We start from the raw sequence: 19977 nt of genomic DNA, 5'->3' as shown, positions 1-19977 counted from the left end.
GTTGTGATCGAGCTTCACTTAATGTCATCTCATTTGCGGTGAGGTGCCAGAACAGCTCATCTTCACCGTGTGCTCTTTTCACTTAAAATATTCAGGCGATTCAATTTTTAAAGTGTACCACAACCATTCATGTGATTTTTTTTTTTTTTTTTTTTTTTTATGATTTAAGAACATGCTCGCTGCAATTAAATGCAAGTTCGAAACTACAACTTTCAGAGAGTTTGTGCCTTTTGGGGTATATTTTATATTTTAAGTGTATGGTTTTCCTGAAGTCTAGAAAAGGTTTCAGAAGTTCTGATTTTGGAAATTTTCTAAGCCTTTACGAGCCATTGCTCTTTGTAAGGACCTTGAATAATAATATTGAACTTCAAAAATAAACTGCCTTAGAAACTGGTAATTTGTACCTTTTTTAAAGAGCCATAATGCCTTGCTTTTGTCTCAGAATTTATTATGCTTCACAAGTATACTGTGTCCTACTGAATAGGAAAGTGGGGGCGGGGACATTGTCTTCAGCTGGCATACTGTTATCAGAGGGAATGTGTTTCTGGACACAAGATTTAGCATTCATTGGTTGTCTGAAGAAAGCCATTTCATCTGAGGATTGGATAAGAAGCTGTGTCAATTTTCTGCCCGTCTCCAAGGCACTGGTGATGCTGCCTTCACAAGCTGGCTAACGTCACAGCTCCATCACCCAGCAGGGTGTGGGCTCTTTTTTTTCTCCTCTTCTCTGTTTTAATTTTGTATTTGCTTCCTATTGCATTTCTTAATCTGTCTTCTGCCAAATGCTAACAGCATGATATTTTGCAATCATTTAGGTGAATACAAGAAGGACGAACTCCTGGAAGCTGCTAGGTAAGTGCTGCTTAGAATACAAAGCATATTTTGGGGATGGGAAGAGATGAGGAAAAGGGGCTTTTATAAACTGTAATGTTTTGCATTGCCTTCTATGAAATGATGCAGATAAACCAGTTTATTAGAATAAATCTCTTTGGACTTTACAGTCTGTTATAAATAGAAAAGTCTATTTATTGAATTGAAATCCCCCAATATGATGCTTGTAAGGTTAATATTAATTGAGTTCTTGCCTTAAGCTGCTAGAAATCCTATTTACCATTTAGTGATTGTCCTTTTTAGGTGGAAATTGCATGTTATTGGAGTATTTCCTTTTTTGTTTCACCGTCTGAAAGCTTTATTTTCAAAATGTTTCCTACCAAAACACAGCCTGGAGAAGCAAGAGCGAAAGGTGTAAAGTTCAGTCTAATATTCTAGAAATTATTTTATTCTTTTTCTTTGACAGCTTGTAAAACAGTTATTCTTATACTGTATTTTCCCTTTCAATAACATTTTAAAATGTTATTTTTAGCAATATATAGTGGTATTTGGCATGTGACCTAAAGAATAAGTTAACTATTAATTCAGAAAATGGCTTTCAGCAGATCAGTAAAACTGGCTAAAGGAAAGATCCTATTATAAGGCTGAAGAAATAGACGTTCAGAAATTTTTTTTGCATGATCTACTGTGGATTTAATAGCAAATAGAAGAATATTCGGATTTCATCAGCAGTTCTAAAACACTTATGAGATATTTTGCAAATTGACATATTTTCCACTCTCTGCTTTGAAGAATAGCGATATACACTACATTAATATGAAACTTCTTACCAAATCTTTTACAAAGGGACATGTCTTCCCCCTCTCCCCGCCCCCCCCCCCCCTGCAGGAGCGGTAATGAAGAAAAACTAATGGCTTTATTGACTCCTTTAAATGTGAACTGCCATGCAAGTGATGGGCGGAAAGTAAGTTAATATCTATTTAATATTTTTACAGTTTTAGAGAGGTAAATGTGAACACTGTGAAATGCAGATATATAAACCAGGACAGAGGATATGGCTGAATTCTAAATGATGTGTTTTCACCATGAAATTAAATGCTGCCATACTTGATACTGGCAGTTGTGGCAGACGGACAGAGCCAGTGGACCATGAATTTTGAGCCTGCCTTTTCTTTTAAATGTCAGGTACTGTGTTGTATAGAAAATGAGATGGCAGAGTCTTCAACAATAAGAACAAAATGTAACATGTTAGACTGTTAATAAAATAGCTAAAGGAACAGAGGATCGTTTACTGTCTCTACATTATACTTAGGGGTTCTCAAACTGGAGGTCGCGAGGTTATTATATAGGGTGTCACGAGCTGTCAGCCTCCACCCCCAAACCCCGCTTCACCTCCAGCATTTATAATAGTGTTAAATTATAAAAAAAGTGGTTTTTAATTTATAAGGGGGGGGTCGCACTCAGAGGCTTGCTGTGTGAAAGGGGTCATCAGTACAGAAGTTTGAGCCACTGCATTACATGGTGTGGCTATCCCATTTGTGGGGGGGGGGGGGGGGGGGGATTCTTCGGTAGAGGAAGTTGGCTCTCATAGGCCCTAATACCTTGCCAGTTAAAGCTGACAGCGTATTAATGAGATTAGCATTGACTGAATTTTCTTAACTTTGACATTGCATTGTTTGGCTTGGCTGTAGTTTTATTTATTAGGGATGCTGAATGAAAGAAAATAAGGATTATTTGGAATTAGGGGAACGGAAGAGCATGTACAACTAAGGCAGAATGCTGGCAAGCCTTTTAGGATATGTTCATGTAAATTACATAATGTGCATCTGGCTACTTAATTTCTATGCTTAATGTCCTTAGGGTTTCATGATTTATGATGATAGACATTCACATTAACAGACACAGATTTGTCTAGCTTTCTAGGTTTACAGACTTTGGTGGCTATTTTTAAGTATATGTTGGAATTTTCTTAATATATGTAGCTTAGAAAATCTGTCACATGCAATTGTACATCACACTCTGAAGAGTTTGAGTTGATCCAGTAAATAAGTATTTCAGACCGAAAAGCATGTATTTTAAATTCTTACTGTTTTTAAAAGTATTTTCAATGCAATCTCTTTTTTTTATTATTTTTTTTTAAAATTTTTTTTAAGTGTAATAAAACTGCTGACCCAGATCTGCAGCTGGGGTAAATGGGCACAGCTCTATTGAAGCCAATGGAGTTACGCAGATTTACACTAGCCAAGAATCTGGCCCACTTTATTCATAGGGAAAATATTCCTTGCCTTACCATTGCAGAGTGCCTGCTGTTTGCTACTAGAATGTTGCTTCGTTTGTTAAAATATGCTGACAGACCTTTACAGGCATCAATGTGATTAACAAAAAGAAAAGGAGTACTTGTGGCACCTTAGAGACTAACAAATTTATTTGAGCATAAGCTTTCGTGAGCTTGAGCTGTAGCTCATGAAAGCTTATGCTCTAATAAATTTGTTAGTCTCTAAGGTGCCACAAGTCCTCCTTTTCTTTTTGCGGATACAGACTAACACGGCTGCTCTTCTGAAATGTGATTAACATTTGCTTAAATGAAACAAGTAACTTTTTAATAGAAAAATTAAAATATCTTTGAATTGCAATATCTAGAAACATTAAAAAATTTAGTGTTTTACTTCCACAATCTGTATTTTAAATATTACGGGTTGTTGTCAATAATTGAACCCTTCTGAATCTTGGTAGAACAAGCTATTTAAGCAATTAAGTTTAAGACCCATTAAAAAAGAGTATAAGCATATGAAAATGGCCATACTGGGTCAGACCAAGGGTCCATCCAGTCCAGTATCCTGTCTTCCAACAGTGGCCAATGCCATGTGCCCCAGGGGGAATGAACAAAAAAGGTAATCATCAAGTGATCCATCCCCTGTTGCCCATTCCCAGCTTCTCGCAAACAGAGGCTAGGGACACCATCTCTGACCATCTTGGCTAATAGCCATTGATGGACCTCTCCTCCATGAACTTACAGTTGTTTTTTGAATTCTGTTATAGTCTCGGCCTTCACGACATCCTCTGGCAAGGAGTTCCACAAGTGTGTTGTGTGGGAAAAAATGCTTCCTTTTGTTTGTTTTAAACCTGCTGTATATTAATTTCATTTGGTGACCTCTAGTTCTTGTGTTATGAGAAGGAGTAAATAACACTTCCTTATTTACTTTCTCCACAACAGTCATGATTTTATAGTCCTCAATTGTATCCCCCCCCCCCCCTTAGTCGTCTCTTTTCTAAGCTGAAAAGTCCTAGTCTTATTAATCTCTCCTCATACGGAAGCTATTCCACACCCCTAATCATTTTTGTTGCCCTTTTCTGAACCTTTTCCAATTCTAGTATATCTTTTTTGAGATGGGGCGACCACATCTGCACACAGTATTCAAGCGACAATATGATATTTTCTGTCTTATTATCTATCCCTTTCTTAATGATTCCCAACATTGTTTACTTTTTTGACTCCTGCTGCACATTGAGTGGATGTTTTCAGAGAACTATCCACAATGATTCCAAGATCTTTCTTGAGTGATAACAGCTAATTTAGACCCCATCATTTTATATGTATACTGGGGATTATGCTTTCCAATGTACATTAGTTATCAACATTGAATGTAATCTGCCATTTTGTTGACCAGTCACGCAGTTTTGTGAGATCCCTTTTGTAGTTCTTCGCAGTCTGCCTGGGACTTAACTATCTTGAGTAGTTTTGTATCATCTTCAAATTTTGCCACCTCACTGTTTACCCCTTTTTCCAGATCATTTACGAATATGTTGAATAGGACTCGTCCCAGTACAGACCCCTGGGGGACACCACTATTTACCTCTCTCCAGTAATGCAGTATTTTGTCCTGATACATGGGGATCTATGATGTACTCCCTATGTGTTTGTTATAAAGATATAACTTACAGTTTGTGTTTTTAAAAAGATAAGACAGACCTGTTTAGATGAAGTATTATTTAAATATGTATAAAATACTGTTTTGTCATAGCTGAGTAGTAAGACACACAAATCAACAACACATTTCTGGTTGAGAATTTAAGCCCCATCACTACTGATATGAGGCCAAAGGTAGGATTGCGACTTTGGTCAACAAGACCAATGATCTCTCAGAAATATACTGTCTAGAATTTGTGTTGCCATGAAATAAAAATTAGATGTAAGGAAAAAGTTACTCATTTGGTTAGTAGCCTTCTTTGAATGGTATGACAGCACTTGAGTTAACACAAAAGCTTAATTTAAGTCCAAGGTTCAGAACGCACATCAGAGTTAGAAGTAAACAATGCTGACATTTAGAGAATACATTGGTTTCTGTGTTTGTCCAATTCTTGTCAGTAAAAGAACTAGTTGCTGAAACCATTCTAAGAAATCAGGTGGTTTTCATCCAGATAAGGATAAGATGGTTCTGTTAATTGTTAGGACTATGTCCTTTTTGTAATAGTAGTCAGTATCATAAAAATGTGTACCATCGAGTCAGTTTGCTAAATAAATTGAATCCACTCAATCCATTCAATAAATTGAATCCACAGACAAGGCTATTTTGAGACTTTTATATTTCTTTTTTTCAATATTAGTGTGCAGATTGGAAATTCAAGTAGAAGGCATTTTTTATAAGTACAATGTTGTTCAGCTGAAAGTATTGTATTAGTAGGGTGTGGGTTTTGGGCCCTTTAACAGTGCAAGACTCTTTTGTGGGACTTCTGAAGAAGTTTAGATGAACCTGTGGTGCAAATAATTACAGCTGATGGTACATGGACTGTTGTGAGCTAGTGTGTCACCTGGTGTAAGTTGGAGTAGCTACATTGACTCCAGTTGACCTACACTGATTTACACCAACTGAGGATCTAGCACACTGGTTTTTTTAATGTTTTACTGTCTAGATAATAGACTGGTTTTTCATTCCTTAATGTTTTTCCGAAAAAAACTCTTGTGTATTTCTCTGATTTTAGCATTTTTAATGCACCTGTACTAGCGAGGCACAAATTTAATTGTAGGTGAGAAAACTTACACTAACCTCTGTACTTTTGTTTGTTGTTTTTTATTTTTGTGTAACATAAGACATCAATAGGTTCCATACATTGTGCTCTTTACATTTTAGAATCTGCATACTAAGAGTTGTTGCATTAGAACTACTATTTACGTTTTCTCAAACATTTTTCCTCTAGCTGTTGTTGTCAGAATTTATATTAATGCTTGCTATAATTTTATAGTTTACCCATTTTTTGTCTGTATAATTTTTACGCACCATAAACAAGATCCAGAGTTGTTCTTCATTGTGAAATTTGTTGATCCGAAAGAGTCCAATTCTTAGTGGACAGGTGTCCCAATCGTAAATAGCATCACAGCTGGCACTGCTAGCCTCTCTCACCACTTTTATGTATTTGTTCAGCATAAAGGCCAAAGATTGAATAGGCAGGGGAAATGAACTATCGTATTACCATAGAGGTGGTCCCTCCAGGTCAAGGTTTAAACACGTTACCTGGATGTTGTGGAGAGGGTCTCACTGCTGAGGTCTGCCTATTACTTTTTCTCTTGATAAATAGAGAACTTCAGTATTCACGGCTGTTGAATTAGTACCTTCCTAACTGTTTTTAAAGAAATAAATACATGAGAGAGAGAGAGAAAATACATGAAACAAAAAACCACGCATCTGCTAAAGGACTCCCAAGATTGTGGTTACCTTCAGTATCAAAGATTAGCTATAATTTATGAGCTTTATTATGATAGAGTAGAATAAACAACAATATTGCACAGAAGTATCTTCTCACACATTAAACTAGTTTGTGTAACTATTGGTTTGTATATATGTATAGAATTTGTAAGTGTGTGTGTGTGTGTGTGTAGAGGATACTACACAAGTAACTAAGCTGTACATAGTAAATTTCTTGACAAGACAACTGAAAGCATTATATAGTAGCAGGATTTCACAAGAAACAAATAATAATAAAATATGCCCTGGTATACATGCTTTTCAAAAATTCTGTTGGTTAGAGACACAAGTCAAGTAGGATCTGTCCCTTCACATCTGTGCCTTCCAGATGGCTGGATACCTCATATCTCTAACCCCTCTTGTAGAAATGGATGCAAGTATTCATCTACAGATAGCGCTGCTTGAAGTAGCATCAACTTCAGCGTGGATATTTGCTGCCTTTTGAGGGGGACTACCTCGAATAGTAGCTTTACCTTTTACCCACCACAGACTCAGGGAGCTAGTTCCCACAGATTGCATACAGAGAGCTTTCCACAGGGCCAGCAAAGAGGAGAAATGATGCTATGAAAGCAACGCTTTTGGCCTACCCTCACCTCAAGAATTGCCTAAGAAACAATGTCCACTCATGGTCCCAGAGGTGGCCATATAACCTTTAAAATGTACTCCACCTGAAGCTGACTAAAACACTCTTTGTGAAAGAGAACCTGAGTACCCTGCTGAGGGGGAGACAGAGTGCATACGCACACACACGAGCAGTTTCCCTTTCTCCTTGTGTTCTGGGTCTTGCTCCTCCCTTTCCCCATGGCTTGTTATTTTTTCGTACTATATCTGTCTAACTTAAATTTACACTTTTTTGGAGCAGGGAAGTAGTTGTCTAGTCTGTAAAATGCCATGTACACCTGTGGTTCTATATATAAATTACAAAAAATGTTACATTAAAAGAACACTATTAAGGTTGCAAATCCAAGCACTCCAAAGTTAGGAAATGCCAGAGTTAAGATTACCTGATCACATGCTTTTTTTCCAGAGGACCCCTGCCTTATTCAGTGGAAAGGACAGATAGTGCACACATAATGAATTGCTACTCTGTATTTTGTTTTATCCATATAGGTCAGTGTGTGGCCCCATGCCTTATTTACTGCACACTGTTCAAACCTTGCTCTGAAGACAGTATTATTAATTTCCTCAGGCACTTTTCCATGGCGTTCATCACCATGTAGTATCTGAGTGCCCTTCACAAACACTAATTAATTTTCTCAACTCCCTGTGAGATGAGGGATGACGTTATACCCATTTTACAGAGGGAAACTGAGGCACAAGCACATTAAGATGAAAAAGTATCCACTAATTTTGGGTGCCCAATTTGAGAGACGTTGGGCCTGATTTTTCAGAGTACTTAGCATTATAATCTTCTTATGATATGCGTCTAATTTAGCTGTTGTGCCCTCTGGAGCAGGGAAATCATCTAGTCTGTAAAATGCCATGCACACTTTATATATGTCAAGCACAGCTCTTATTGACTTCAGTTGCAGCTGTGCATGCTCAGCATTTCTGCAAATCAGACCCCAGGGTCTCAAGTCAGGCACCCAGAAAATGGGGAACACAATCAGGGACCACCTGTGAAAAGCCTGGTTTAATGTATTTTCCCAGCATCACACAAGAACTCTGTGGCAGAGTCAGGGATGTAACCCGGTTCCCTAGGGCAGCATTCAATAGCTTTAAGCATGAGCCCATCCTTTCTCTTCCTGCAACCCCCTGCCTCATTCACTACATACCTTCCAGCCTCTGCAACAAATGAGACCAGTCCCCTTCACTACACAGCCCTGATTAGTTCTCAGAGCACACCTACCATCTAGAAGAATTAGTATGTATAGTGCACACGCACAAGGGCCCTCCTCGTCCAATTTCAGTCTAATCCACTCCTTTACTGCCAACCTAGTGTCTGTTCCCCCCCCCCCCCATACATCTACCAGCTCCCAGACTCCCCCCACCAGGCTTCTTGTCCTAATCAACTCCCTCTGCCGCAGTGCCCCTATCTCCTCAAATCCAGCACTTGTCCTCTCTGTATTTGAGTCAGGCTGCTTCTTCCTAACCCATACTCCCCTGTCATAGTGACACAGGAATGCTTTGCCACATGCGGTCGAGCAGGATTTATGGATTCTCTATAGCAAATGCATAGTAAGAAGTCCGACTCTCGGGTGGGTCCCATATATGCCACTGTGTAGCAGCAATCTGGATATGAGAACAACCCACCCAGTGTAGTATGTGCTTGTATTGGGGGACAATGGCATGGAAATTACTCCAGTTCTGAAGCTCTGGCAACATCCACGGAGCAGCTGTGATGCTCTGGAGTGACCTTGTGAGGGATGGTGGGAGATTACATCTCTCTCTTCCCATCCACTCCTCCCACCTTCACTGCCTGACTGCTCGGGCTGTAGTATGCGCAGATCAGGTAAGCAGAAAGTGAACTGTATAAGAAACAGATGAGTTATTCCCTAGCTCCCCGGGGAAAGCTTCCTAGCTGAGTTGGTAAGTTGCTTTGCCAGCTCCTGACCTAGAATACTCGAAGTTGCCAACCCTGTGCAATCCACAATCATGAGATTGACTTAAAATTTAGGAAATGTAAAAAAATAATAAATGTTGGGTTCTTCTTCGAGTAGTGTCCCTATGGGTGCTTCACCTCAGGGTGAGCATTCATTTGTGTACTCCTGATAGAAGACTTGTCAACAGTGTCTGCACCTGTGTCCCAGACACTCCTGTGCTCAGGTGCAAGAGTATAGAGGGAGGAAGTGGACCACCTACCATTCCAGTTGCTTCTGAGTTGCCTGCTGCTTGAGATGGAGTATCACAATGTCTGTTAGATAGCTATGCAGTTTGCTACCCTTCTTGCTTAATTTTTTCTTTTTCTCAGTATTGTTTTTTTATTTTGTTAGCGCAGATTGTGCTCTTTTACGAGGAGGTTTCCCCTTCCCTCCTTTTGCACAATTTGGGCCTTTGTTTTTCTCGGGCCTTGACCTGCGGCTTTGAGTAAGGGTTATGCCTGAGACCACACACTTCAAATCCTGCCAGACCTTCACAGGTCTTTCCCTCACAGCAGCAGACCTTCAGACTGCCTCTGCTGCCTGGGAGAGTCTTACATCTCCTCCATATGTAAGGTCTGCTCAGGTTTCAAAAGCAGATCTAAGGATTTTAGGGAAGACAGGCTAAAACTCTTGTTAGTGAAGCACTCACCGAGACTGGTGGGATCTGAGTGGTGACACCGCCCTCATTCCCCCTGTACATTGGCCCTCCAGAGAGTTCTGGTGACCATCTCTACTGAGACAGTGAGCAAAGACTCTGGGTGCCCTTCAAAACCATCTAGACCAGTGATTCTCAACCTGCAACTTGCAGGCCGCTTGCAGCCCAATCAGCACACACCTGCGGCCCATGTGACGTCCTCTGGGCCGTACAGATAATATATATAATAAGAATATATTAATATATATATTATAAAATTATAATTATTATATATAATATATGATTATATATTATTATAATTAATGTATATAACAAGAATAAAATTGTCAGACACATAGAAGAACATAAATTGTTGGGCAAAAGTCAATATGGTTTCTGTAAAGGGAAATCCTGTCTTACTAATCTATTAGAGTTCTTTGAAGGGGGTCAACAAATATGTGGACAAGGGAGATCCAGTGGACATAGTGTACTTAGATTTCCAGAAAGCCTTTCACAAGGTCCTTCACCAAAGGCTCTTACGTAAATTAAGTTGTCATGGGATAAGAAGGAAGATCCTTTCATGGATTGAGAACTGGTTAAAAGACACAGAACAAAGGGTAGGAATAAATGGTAAATTTCCAGAATGGAGAGGGGTAACTAGTGGTGTTCCTGAAGGGTCAGTCCTAGGACCAGTCCTATTCAACTTATTCATAAATGATCTGGAGAAAGGGGGTAAACAGTGGGGTGGCAAAGTTTGCAGATGCTACTAAACTGCTCAAGATAGTTAAGACCAAAGCAGACTGTGAAGAACTTCAAAAAGATCTCACAAAACTAAGTGATTGGGCAACAAAATGGCAAATGAAATTGAATGTGGATAAAAGGAAAGTAATGCACATTGAAAAAAATAACCCCAGCTATACATACAATATGATGGGGGCTAATTTAGCTACAGCTAATCAGGAGAAAGATCTTGGAGTCATCGTGGATAGTTCTCTGACAAAGTCCACGCAGTGTGGAGCGGCAGTCAAAAAAGCAAACAGGATGTTAGGAATCATTAAAAAAGGGATAGAGAATAAGATGGAGAATGTCTTATTGCCCTTATATAAATCCATGGTATGCCCACATCTTGAATACTGCGTACAGATGTGGTCTCCTCATCTCAAAAAAGAAATACTGGCATTAGAGAAGGTTCACAAAAGGGCAACTAAAATGATTAGGGGTTTGGAAGGGGTCCCATATGAGGAGAGATTAAAGAGGCTAGGACTTTTCAGCTTGGAAAAGAGGCGATTAAGGTGGGGATATGATAGGTATATAAAATCATGAGTGGTGTGGAGAAGGTGAATAAGGAAAAGTTAATTATTTGTTCCCATAATATAAGAACGAGGGGCCACCAAATGAAATTAATGGGCAGCAGGTTTAAAACAAATAAAAGGAAGTTCTTCACTCAGCGCACAGTCAACCTGTGGAACTCCTTGCCTGAGGAGGTTGTGAAGGCTAGGACTATAACAGGATTTAAAAGAGAACTAGATAAATTCATTGAGGTTAAGTCCATTAATGGCTATTAGCCAGGATGGGTAAGGAATGGCATCCCTAGCCTCTGTCTGTCAGAGGGTGGAGATGGATGGCAGGAGAGAGATCACTTGATCATTACCTGTTAGGTTCACTCCCTCTGGGGCACCTGGCATTGACCACTGTCAGCAGACAGGATACTGGGCTGGATGGACCTTTGGTCTGACCCAGTATGGCCATTCTTATGTTCTTATATATTGTGTGGATGTGGCCTACATAACACAGAGATCTGCATATGTGGCCACAATGGTAAATAGGTTGAGAACCACTGATCTAGACCCTCAAAGAAGAAAGAAAGAGGAAGTCCCCCCCCCCCCCTTTTTGGTCTGACTCTTGGGAGACCTCGCGTCTGTTACAGGTACTACTGAGGCGCCGATATCTTCCGGTACTGAGATCAAAGCACTGTTTAAGACCATGCTGTATGCTGAGAAGCCGTCAGATAAACCACCTAGAGCAGCACTTACATGAGCACCAGATTCTGTGCCTCCAAAACTCAGGGACTCCAGGCCAAGTCAAAATCCTTATTGATATACCACCTTCAATAGCCAGACATGAAGGATGCACCAATCAGAGACTTGGGTACTGTCTCCTGTACCACCTGACATACTGTCTTCTGAGATTCCCTGTCTGGCACCTTGGTACCAGTTTGAGACTCCTATCCCATGAGGACCTGGAATCCTGGAAGAGCCTAAATCACCATTACTGAGGGATACCAAGAGACATTCCCCACTCCTACCATGTCACCTCCTAGAGCCTACTTACCCTCTGCTACCATCTTCAAAACTTGCCCTCCAGTACTGACACTGTCACAAACCCCTCAAAAAGTCTTTGCGGCTACGGAGAGACCTTTCTAGCTGGTACTGACACAACATGCTCCAGTGCCATCACACCAACAATAATGACTTCTGGTACCCATGCAGTTACAGGGCTCTTTTCAGGTCCTAAGACTAACTCGACCACTGGTACCCGAAGCCATTTCTGTCTCCAGTTGACACGGGAGATGACACCTCATCTGATTTTGAGGTGTTTATACAAGATTTCTCCACCTTTCAACCTCCCTCCCTTGAAGTACACCATGAAGAGGAAACTCCTATCAGGAGATACACCTGGCAACCCTGGCATGGACAACCATGGAAGTCCTTTCCCCTTCATTTATGCCCCATCATGGTGGGCTTGTTGGAATCCTTGGACCGTTTATGGTGACCAGTTCTGCAGGGTCCTGTGTTGTAAGGGGGCACATCAGGAGCAACAGCCATCATCCTTGGGTCCTGCTATACAGCGAATCTTATAAATAAGCAAGAATTACCTGAGGAGGAAGAAATATCACCCTCTCAGAGATCCTCCTCCTCACTAGATGAAGTGGTTAGGCTCTGTCCCTCTCACCGTTCCCCCCGTCTTATGCTGACAATTTCAAGGCCTTACGAAATGTGTAGCAGAGACCCTGCATAGTCTGTTGCAGGAGATATGGCATTCCCTGTTGGACATCCTTCATACATTGCCTCAGAGCAAAATTGCCTTGCCCATCAATGATGCTCTGTGATTATGTTCCGTGTGGCAAATTCCAGCTACTAATACTACCTACGTGTAAATGGGCTGACAAAAACACTGCATCCCACCCAAAGGCTCAGGATATTTTATTCTCACCCAACTCCCTAGTTGTAGAGTGTTAACAAATGCAACAGACAAAAACTGGATCTGTTTGATGCCAACCAACAAAGCGCTAAAAGGGTGGACCTGCTAGCAAAAGCTACTCCTTGGCCTCGTTGGAGTTCAGGGTAGCCAATTACCAAGCCCTGATGGCAACATATGATTATACAAACGTTTCCAAGTTTTCATCTTTTATTGAACACCTGCCACAGGATCAGAGAGAACAATTTCTCGCCCTCATAATAGCAGGGCAGACAGTTGTCAAAGCATCTCCCCAAAACTTGCTCGATGCTGCTGACACAGTTGCATGCACCGTGGCTACAGCACTAATCATGCACTAGTCATCTTGGCTGCAGTTCTTTGGTCTGCCCCAGGAGGTACAAACACTGTTGAGACCTTCTCTTTGAGGAACACAATTTTTTTTAATGATACTACGGATGGGTCCCTTCATTCTTTTAGAGACTCCTGGTTGACACTATGATCTCTGTTCATCTAAACCCCTGCAGCAAAGTAAAAAGGACCATAGACCACAGACAGCTCAGTGGATCTCACCCTGTCCACTACCAATCCATGAGAATGGCCACACCTCCCAAGAAGAAGCCCACATTCACTAAGAAAGGACTGTGCTCTACAGCAACTGCCTAGTCAGTGACATCCTCAAAGCTACCATTTTGACCCTTGTCAAGGGTTATGAACTTTCTCCCTCTCTGGATCTTATGCTGCACCTATCCCCCCATATCCTTATGGGGATCATCTCCTATTTTCTACCTTCGTGGGAGCTCATCATCTTGACGGGTGGATACTGGAGATGATTTCTACAGGTTATTGCATCCAGTTCAGCTTCTTTCCATCTCCCGCACTCCCGCCCCCCCACCCCCCCGCGCACTCTCTTCAGGGACCCCTCTCATGCGTGTCTTGTGAGGCAGGAGGTATAATCCTTCCTAACATTAGGGGCGATTGAACCTGTTCCAGTGGACTTTGTCGAATAAATATTCTATTCCCAGTACTTCTTGGTTCAGAAGAAAAATGGAGGGGAAGTAGAGACCAATTCTGGACCTCAGGACATTGACCACCTTTGTTTACTCCCTCTGGTTCAGAATGGTAACCCTAACAGCTATAATTCCCTCTCTGGACCCAAGAGATTGGTTTGTCTCCCTCGACGTCCACCATGCTTATTTTCAAATCTCCATGCATTGCTTGCACAGATGCTTCCTATGTTTTATGTGGGCAGAGACCACTGCCCGTATCACATCCTACCTTTTGGCCTCTCCATTGCCCCACAGTTGTTTACAAAAGTCCCCTTAGCCACCACAGCCCATCTTTGCCCAATGGGAATAATTATTTTTCCTTACAATTGGCTCCCAAAAGGCCACTCATTTCTTGAGGTACAGACAGCAACCAGGATGCCCCATCTCTGTTCCACTCATTGGACCTCTGCCTCAATATGAAAAGATTTACTCTCTCATCCACCCAACAAATAGACTTCATCGCAGCCACTCTGGACTCCTCTACTGCCAGAGCATACTTGCCCCAGGACAGATTTGCCACTAAATCCAGCCTCATCTCAACAATACAATAGCCCACAAACCACAGCAAGGGCCTGCCTGCAACTTCTGGGCCATGTGGCAACCTGCATGCTTGTGACACCCTTAGCAAGAATACACTGTGTCTTCAGGCCTAGCTGGGAACAGTATACATACACCACCAACAAACAGTCTGTCCAAGTGGGAATCATACCTCAGAGAGTCCTTGGTTCTCTACGTTGGTGGAAGGTGTGTATGGGAGTTCCATTCTTGCAGCCTCCTCCCACAAGCATTATCACTATAAACACCTCCCTGATTGGCTGGGGTGCATGCTTCCAAAATCTCGTAGCTCCTCAGGAAGTGATCTTCTAATACATTGATATGGAGCTCAGAGCAGTTTGCTACACTTGCCAGCACTTCTTACCCCATATAAAGGGCCACTTGATCAGAATAATTGTAGACAACAGAGTAGCAATGTAGTATGTCAGTTGTTGAGGACGAGGAACATCCCAGTCCTTGTGCATCAAATCCATAAAACTACGGAACTGGTGCATATTACACTGCATACAGATCTCAGTGTCTTATCTACCAGGACTACAGAACAGTGTGGACTCCCTTAGCGTGCATTTCAGCATCAACTATGAGCGGGAGCTGAGCAAGTTATCCCAAATTACCTCTTACCTGGGGTCTTGCACAGATAGAGCTCTTTGTGACACCATCCAATGCTAAGTGCGGGTGATTCTGCTTGAGGAGAGGGGCACGGTCACAACTCAATGGGAGATGCCCATATCATTCCTCGGCTTCATGTATTGCTATATGCTTGTCCCCTACCTCCGTTACTGCTCAAGGTCTTGAACAAATTTTTGGCAAGAAAACTTAGAAGCCATCCTCATAGCACTGTCATGACTGAGAGTTGGTCTCTGGGACCACCTCTTCCCCTGCCTCTGACAGAGAATCCCCTCATTCAGGAGTCGAGATCCATCATCCACCCAAACCTCTTGGTGCTTCACCTCAAGGCATGGCTACTAAATGGCTTTCTGGTATAGGTCAGGACTGTTCCCCAGAAGTTCAAACAGTATTGCTTCACAGCAGAAAACCCACAAGGAAAACTTACCTGCAGAAGTGGAAATGCTTCCAGACTTGCTACAGTCACCGATCTATACCTTCTTTCAAGTCTCATCTGACACACACTCTCTGATTACCTGTAAAGTAAAAACTACAGAATTATTGCTGAGTTCAATTAAAATTCCCCTTGCTGCCCTTGCAGCCTTTCACACCACTGTTGAGGGATTTTCAGTCTTCACCCACCCAACCACTGTGAGGTTTATCAAAGGCCTGTTCAACCTCTTTCCTCCTGTCAAGGAACCATCTCCACTGTGGGACCTCAACTTTATCCTCAGTTCACTGAGGAGAACCCACTTTGAACCTGTTCTCTATTTCATTTGGCCCTTAAAACCTCTTTTCTTGTAACCATCACCTTGGTCAGGAGGGTAGGAGACCTCGTAACTTTGATGGCTGATCCATCATACACTGTCCACCCCCTTGCATCCTACATAAGGTTTCTTCAGAATTCCACATTAATCAGGAAATCAGTTTATCGGTGTTTTTTCCCCAAGCACCACTCTTTGAGAGCAGAAATGAGTCTCCATGCACTGGATGTAAGATGAGCACTCGCTTTTTATCTGGATAGGATTAGGCCCTTCAAAGGCTTCACCAAGGCTTTTCATCTTGATTGCAGAAAGAATGAAAGGACATCCGTCTTCCACCGGAAGACTGTCCAAATGGGTTGCAGGATGCATCTATGAAGCCTCAGGGGTTTTCCCCACTCCAAAGGTGATTGGGCCCTGATGGAATTAACAATTTACCTCTGTAGCCCTGCTGCCATACATACCAATCTCAGACATATGCAGGGCAGCCATCTGGTCTTCAGTGCATATGTTTTCCTAGCACTACACTCTCGTACTTGCTTCCAGAGCTGACACTGCTTTCGGTGATACTGTTTTACAATCTGTACTGAATCTGGCTCCTCGGCACTCTCCTTCGTAAATGAGGTAATGCTCAGGAATCTCCTGACATGGAGCCCTGTAGGGACACTGCTTGAAGAAGAAGGAGAGGTTCTTTACCTTGTGTAGTAACTGGAGTTCTTCCAGATGTGTGTCCCTGTGGTTGCTCTGTTTCCTGTCCTCCTTCCCCTCTGCCTCAGTCTTTTGCTTTTGTGACAGAGAAGGAACTCAAGTGGTAGTGGGTCTACCCTGTCCCTATAAACACTTGTACTGGAGCACAAGAGTGCCTGGGGCACAGGCGCAGTACTGCAGACATGGCTGACAAAATCTATGATCAGGAATGCACAGGCATGTGTGCATCCGGATGTGAAACACCGCTAGAGATGCACATCTCAAAGAACTCCAGTTACTGTACAAAGTAACCAACCTCTTTTTTATTTTTTATTTGCCTTCTGGTTTCTGAGCCTTCAGGGAACTCTCAGTCCACATTGTCACACTTTTCTCTGCAATTGTGAAGGCTAGAAGCTTTTTTTACATGAAAACTTCAGCCTTTATTTAAATCAGCTGTTTAGGAGGTGGGACTTCAAGAAAAAAAACAAACATTGCAAGTTTTTTGTGACAAAATCACGAGAGGGGGAACACTGAACTTTTTCAATGTTGTGCATTTTTCCTTCTGATTGTACAAGTAAAAATCAAACCTTTTAAATTAATACCACATAAGCCCATCCATCTGTTTGCAGTGTACATAGTGCACGGATTATATTCACATCTGTGTGTTAAGATGAATATTCTAAAATGAATATTGTTTAGAAGAATGAAATTATAGTATTAGTACTCCATTTACAGTTACAATAGGGAAGTTTCATTGTTTTAACTGTTGTCAGAATAAAAATTATCTTCAAAAAAATTGCACATGTAGTGAAAGACTTGTGAACAAATACCCAATAGGCAGTATATTTTACTGTGCCCCAAGGGTATGTTTAAATATTTGGGTATGTTGGGTATGTATGTGTATATTTAAATATTTGACATGCCCAATATATTTGCAGTGCCACTATCTAAATACAAGTCACATTATCTTTACTCTGCTTTGACTAGCTTTCTGACAGTAAAATATTTCTTTGTTGTTGTTTTTAGAGGTGCTAGGGTTTCTCTTTTTCTTAACTCTGTGGGTTCTTTTTTAGGACAGGAGGTGAAGTCTGTGTTCGACTAATGTACAGAAAAAATACTTCTTAGGGGTAGGGATTTATGGCCATAGCTAGACTACGGAAAGGGGTCCTAGTCCATGGCTATGATTCCTCCGCTCTAGGTTAATACAAATAATAAAGAAATGTTCTGGGTTAACTAGTACACTTGCTAAACTAAGGTTGACCATGACTTGCTATCACGGTTTTTAAAAACTGTTGTCTCTTTGTCTATGTTAGGTGCTAAGCGGTGTTTCAAACCTGTTAATTAAACGCATTTTATCTGACCCATTTGTTAAATGTGTGTCATTTTCCTAGGCTAGACTGAGCCTAAGAGGCTTCCTTAATCCCTGTTGTGTCATATTTCCTCTCCTGCTTCAGAGTTAAACAATTTTGATAATAGGTTATTATTACTGCTTAATATTTATATTAAGGTAATGTCCGGAGAGCCCCATCAAAAGCAGAGCCCTGTTATGCAATGTGCTGAGTACAAACACAGGAAGACATGGTCCTGTATTCTTCTAATTTATTACAGTTCATGTTTTTTGGAGGTGGGGGACAGGAAAATGTCTGTTCTCACCCTAGAGCCCAGAAGGAGATGCAGTAATGCTCTTTGTATGTTAGAAGGCCATGTCAAAGTTTATCTAGCCTTTTCTCTAGAGTTCACAAAGTCTCTTTTACTTTGTCTCATTTGAGCATCCTTGAAAAGGGCAACAGATTTGTCAAGGACATGTTCCTTTAGCTGTTTGCTTCCTCATGGTGATTGCCCTCACACAGTAAAACTCTGGCAATGCTTCTCTAGAGTAGTTCCCATCTCTTGGCTGAGAGGAGAGAACTTACAGCAGATGATTTGTGTGGAGCTGCCATTTAGTGCTCAGTATGTTAATCAAGCACTGCCATCTGGATTTGGCTGCATCAGCAGACATGACCAGCCTTCAGAACATGTGTGGAGGACAGTTCTCCTGCCATGGACTTCACTGACCTTTCTTAAAAGGCAGCCTGATTACCACTGAGGACCTCCCTCCTATTCATTTCAGCCTAGTCGAGTTAGGTGACCGGACTCCCCCATGGGTCTGGGTAGTGCTAGTCAGACCTACTATCCACGTTGATTTCAGCCAAGAGATGGAAGAAGCAGTATTTCCGTGGCTTGGTAACACCAGTGTGGGCACACCTCCAGAAAGCCCCTGTCAGATAATGGAACTGAGTCAAGGGACTATCATCAGAACCAGAATGATTCAGGATAAGATGGGGCATGGCATGGGATGATTTAGTTGGGATTGGTCCTGCTTTGAGCAGGGGGTTGGACTAGATGACCTCCTGAGATGACCTCCTTCCAACCCTGATATTCTATGATTCTATGTCCATCATGCCCATGGAGATCTTGGCAAATATATTTGCATTTCTTCTTTTGGAACGGAGTTCTGCCTGCATGGATTCTTCTCCCCATACAGCGATCAGATCATAGAATCATAGAATATCAGGGTTGGAAGGGACCTCAGGAGGTCATCTAGTCCAACCCCCTGCTCAAAGCAGGACCAATCCCCAGCTAAATCATCCCAGCCAGGGCTTTGTCAAGCCTGACCTTAAAAACCTCAAAGGAAGGAGATTCCATCACCTCCCTAGGTAACGCATTCCAGTGCTTTACCACCCTCCTAGTGAAAATTTTTTTCCTAATATCCAACCTAAACCTCCCCCACTGCAACTTGAAACCATTACTCCTTGTTCTGTCATCTGCTACCACTGAGAACAGTCTAGATCCATCCTCTTTGGAACCCCCTTTCAGGTAGTTGAAAACAGCTCTCAAATCCTCCCTCATTCTTCTCTTCCGCACACTAAATAATCCCAGTTCCCTCAGCCTCTCCTCATACGTCATGTGTTCTAGTCCCCTAATCATTTTTGTTGCCTTCTGCTGGATTCTTTCCAATTTTTCCACATCCTTCTTGTAGCGTGGGGCCCAAAACTGGACACACTACTCCAGATGAGGCCTCACCAATGTCGAATAGAGGGGAACGATCACGTCCCTCCATCTGCTGGCAATGCCCCTACTTATACATCCCAAAATGCTGTTAGCCTTCTTGGCAACAAGGGCACACTGTTGACTCATATCCAACTTCTTGTCCACTGTAACCCTAGGTCCTTTTGTGCAGAACTGCTGCCTAGCCACTTGGTCCTTAGTCTGTAGAAGTGTATGGGATTCTTCCTTCCTAAGTGCAAGACTCTGCACTTGTCCTTGCTGAACCTCATCAGATTTGTTTTGGCCCAA

The 19977-nt window shown here is 41.8% G+C and overlaps 1 protein-coding gene across 1 annotated transcript in view; it reads left to right on the top strand.

The window, feature by feature from the left end:
- TNKS (tankyrase) overlaps positions 1–19977 on the top strand; it is a 278738-nt gene that overhangs the window by 136907 nt on the left and 121854 nt on the right. Inside the window, exons 4-5 of the mRNA XM_074950255.1 lie at positions 816–852; positions 1720–1795. Of these exons, the coding sequence (XP_074806356.1) occupies positions 816–852; positions 1720–1795 (113 nt within the window). The remainder of the gene's footprint in view (positions 1–815; positions 853–1719; positions 1796–19977) is intronic.

The sequence above is a fragment of the Natator depressus genome, chromosome 4 (genome assembly GCF_965152275.1).
Source record: "Natator depressus isolate rNatDep1 chromosome 4, rNatDep2.hap1, whole genome shotgun sequence".
Lineage (NCBI taxonomy): Eukaryota > Metazoa > Chordata > Testudines > Cheloniidae > Natator > Natator depressus.
This window is presented reverse-complemented; position numbering and strand designations above follow the sequence as displayed.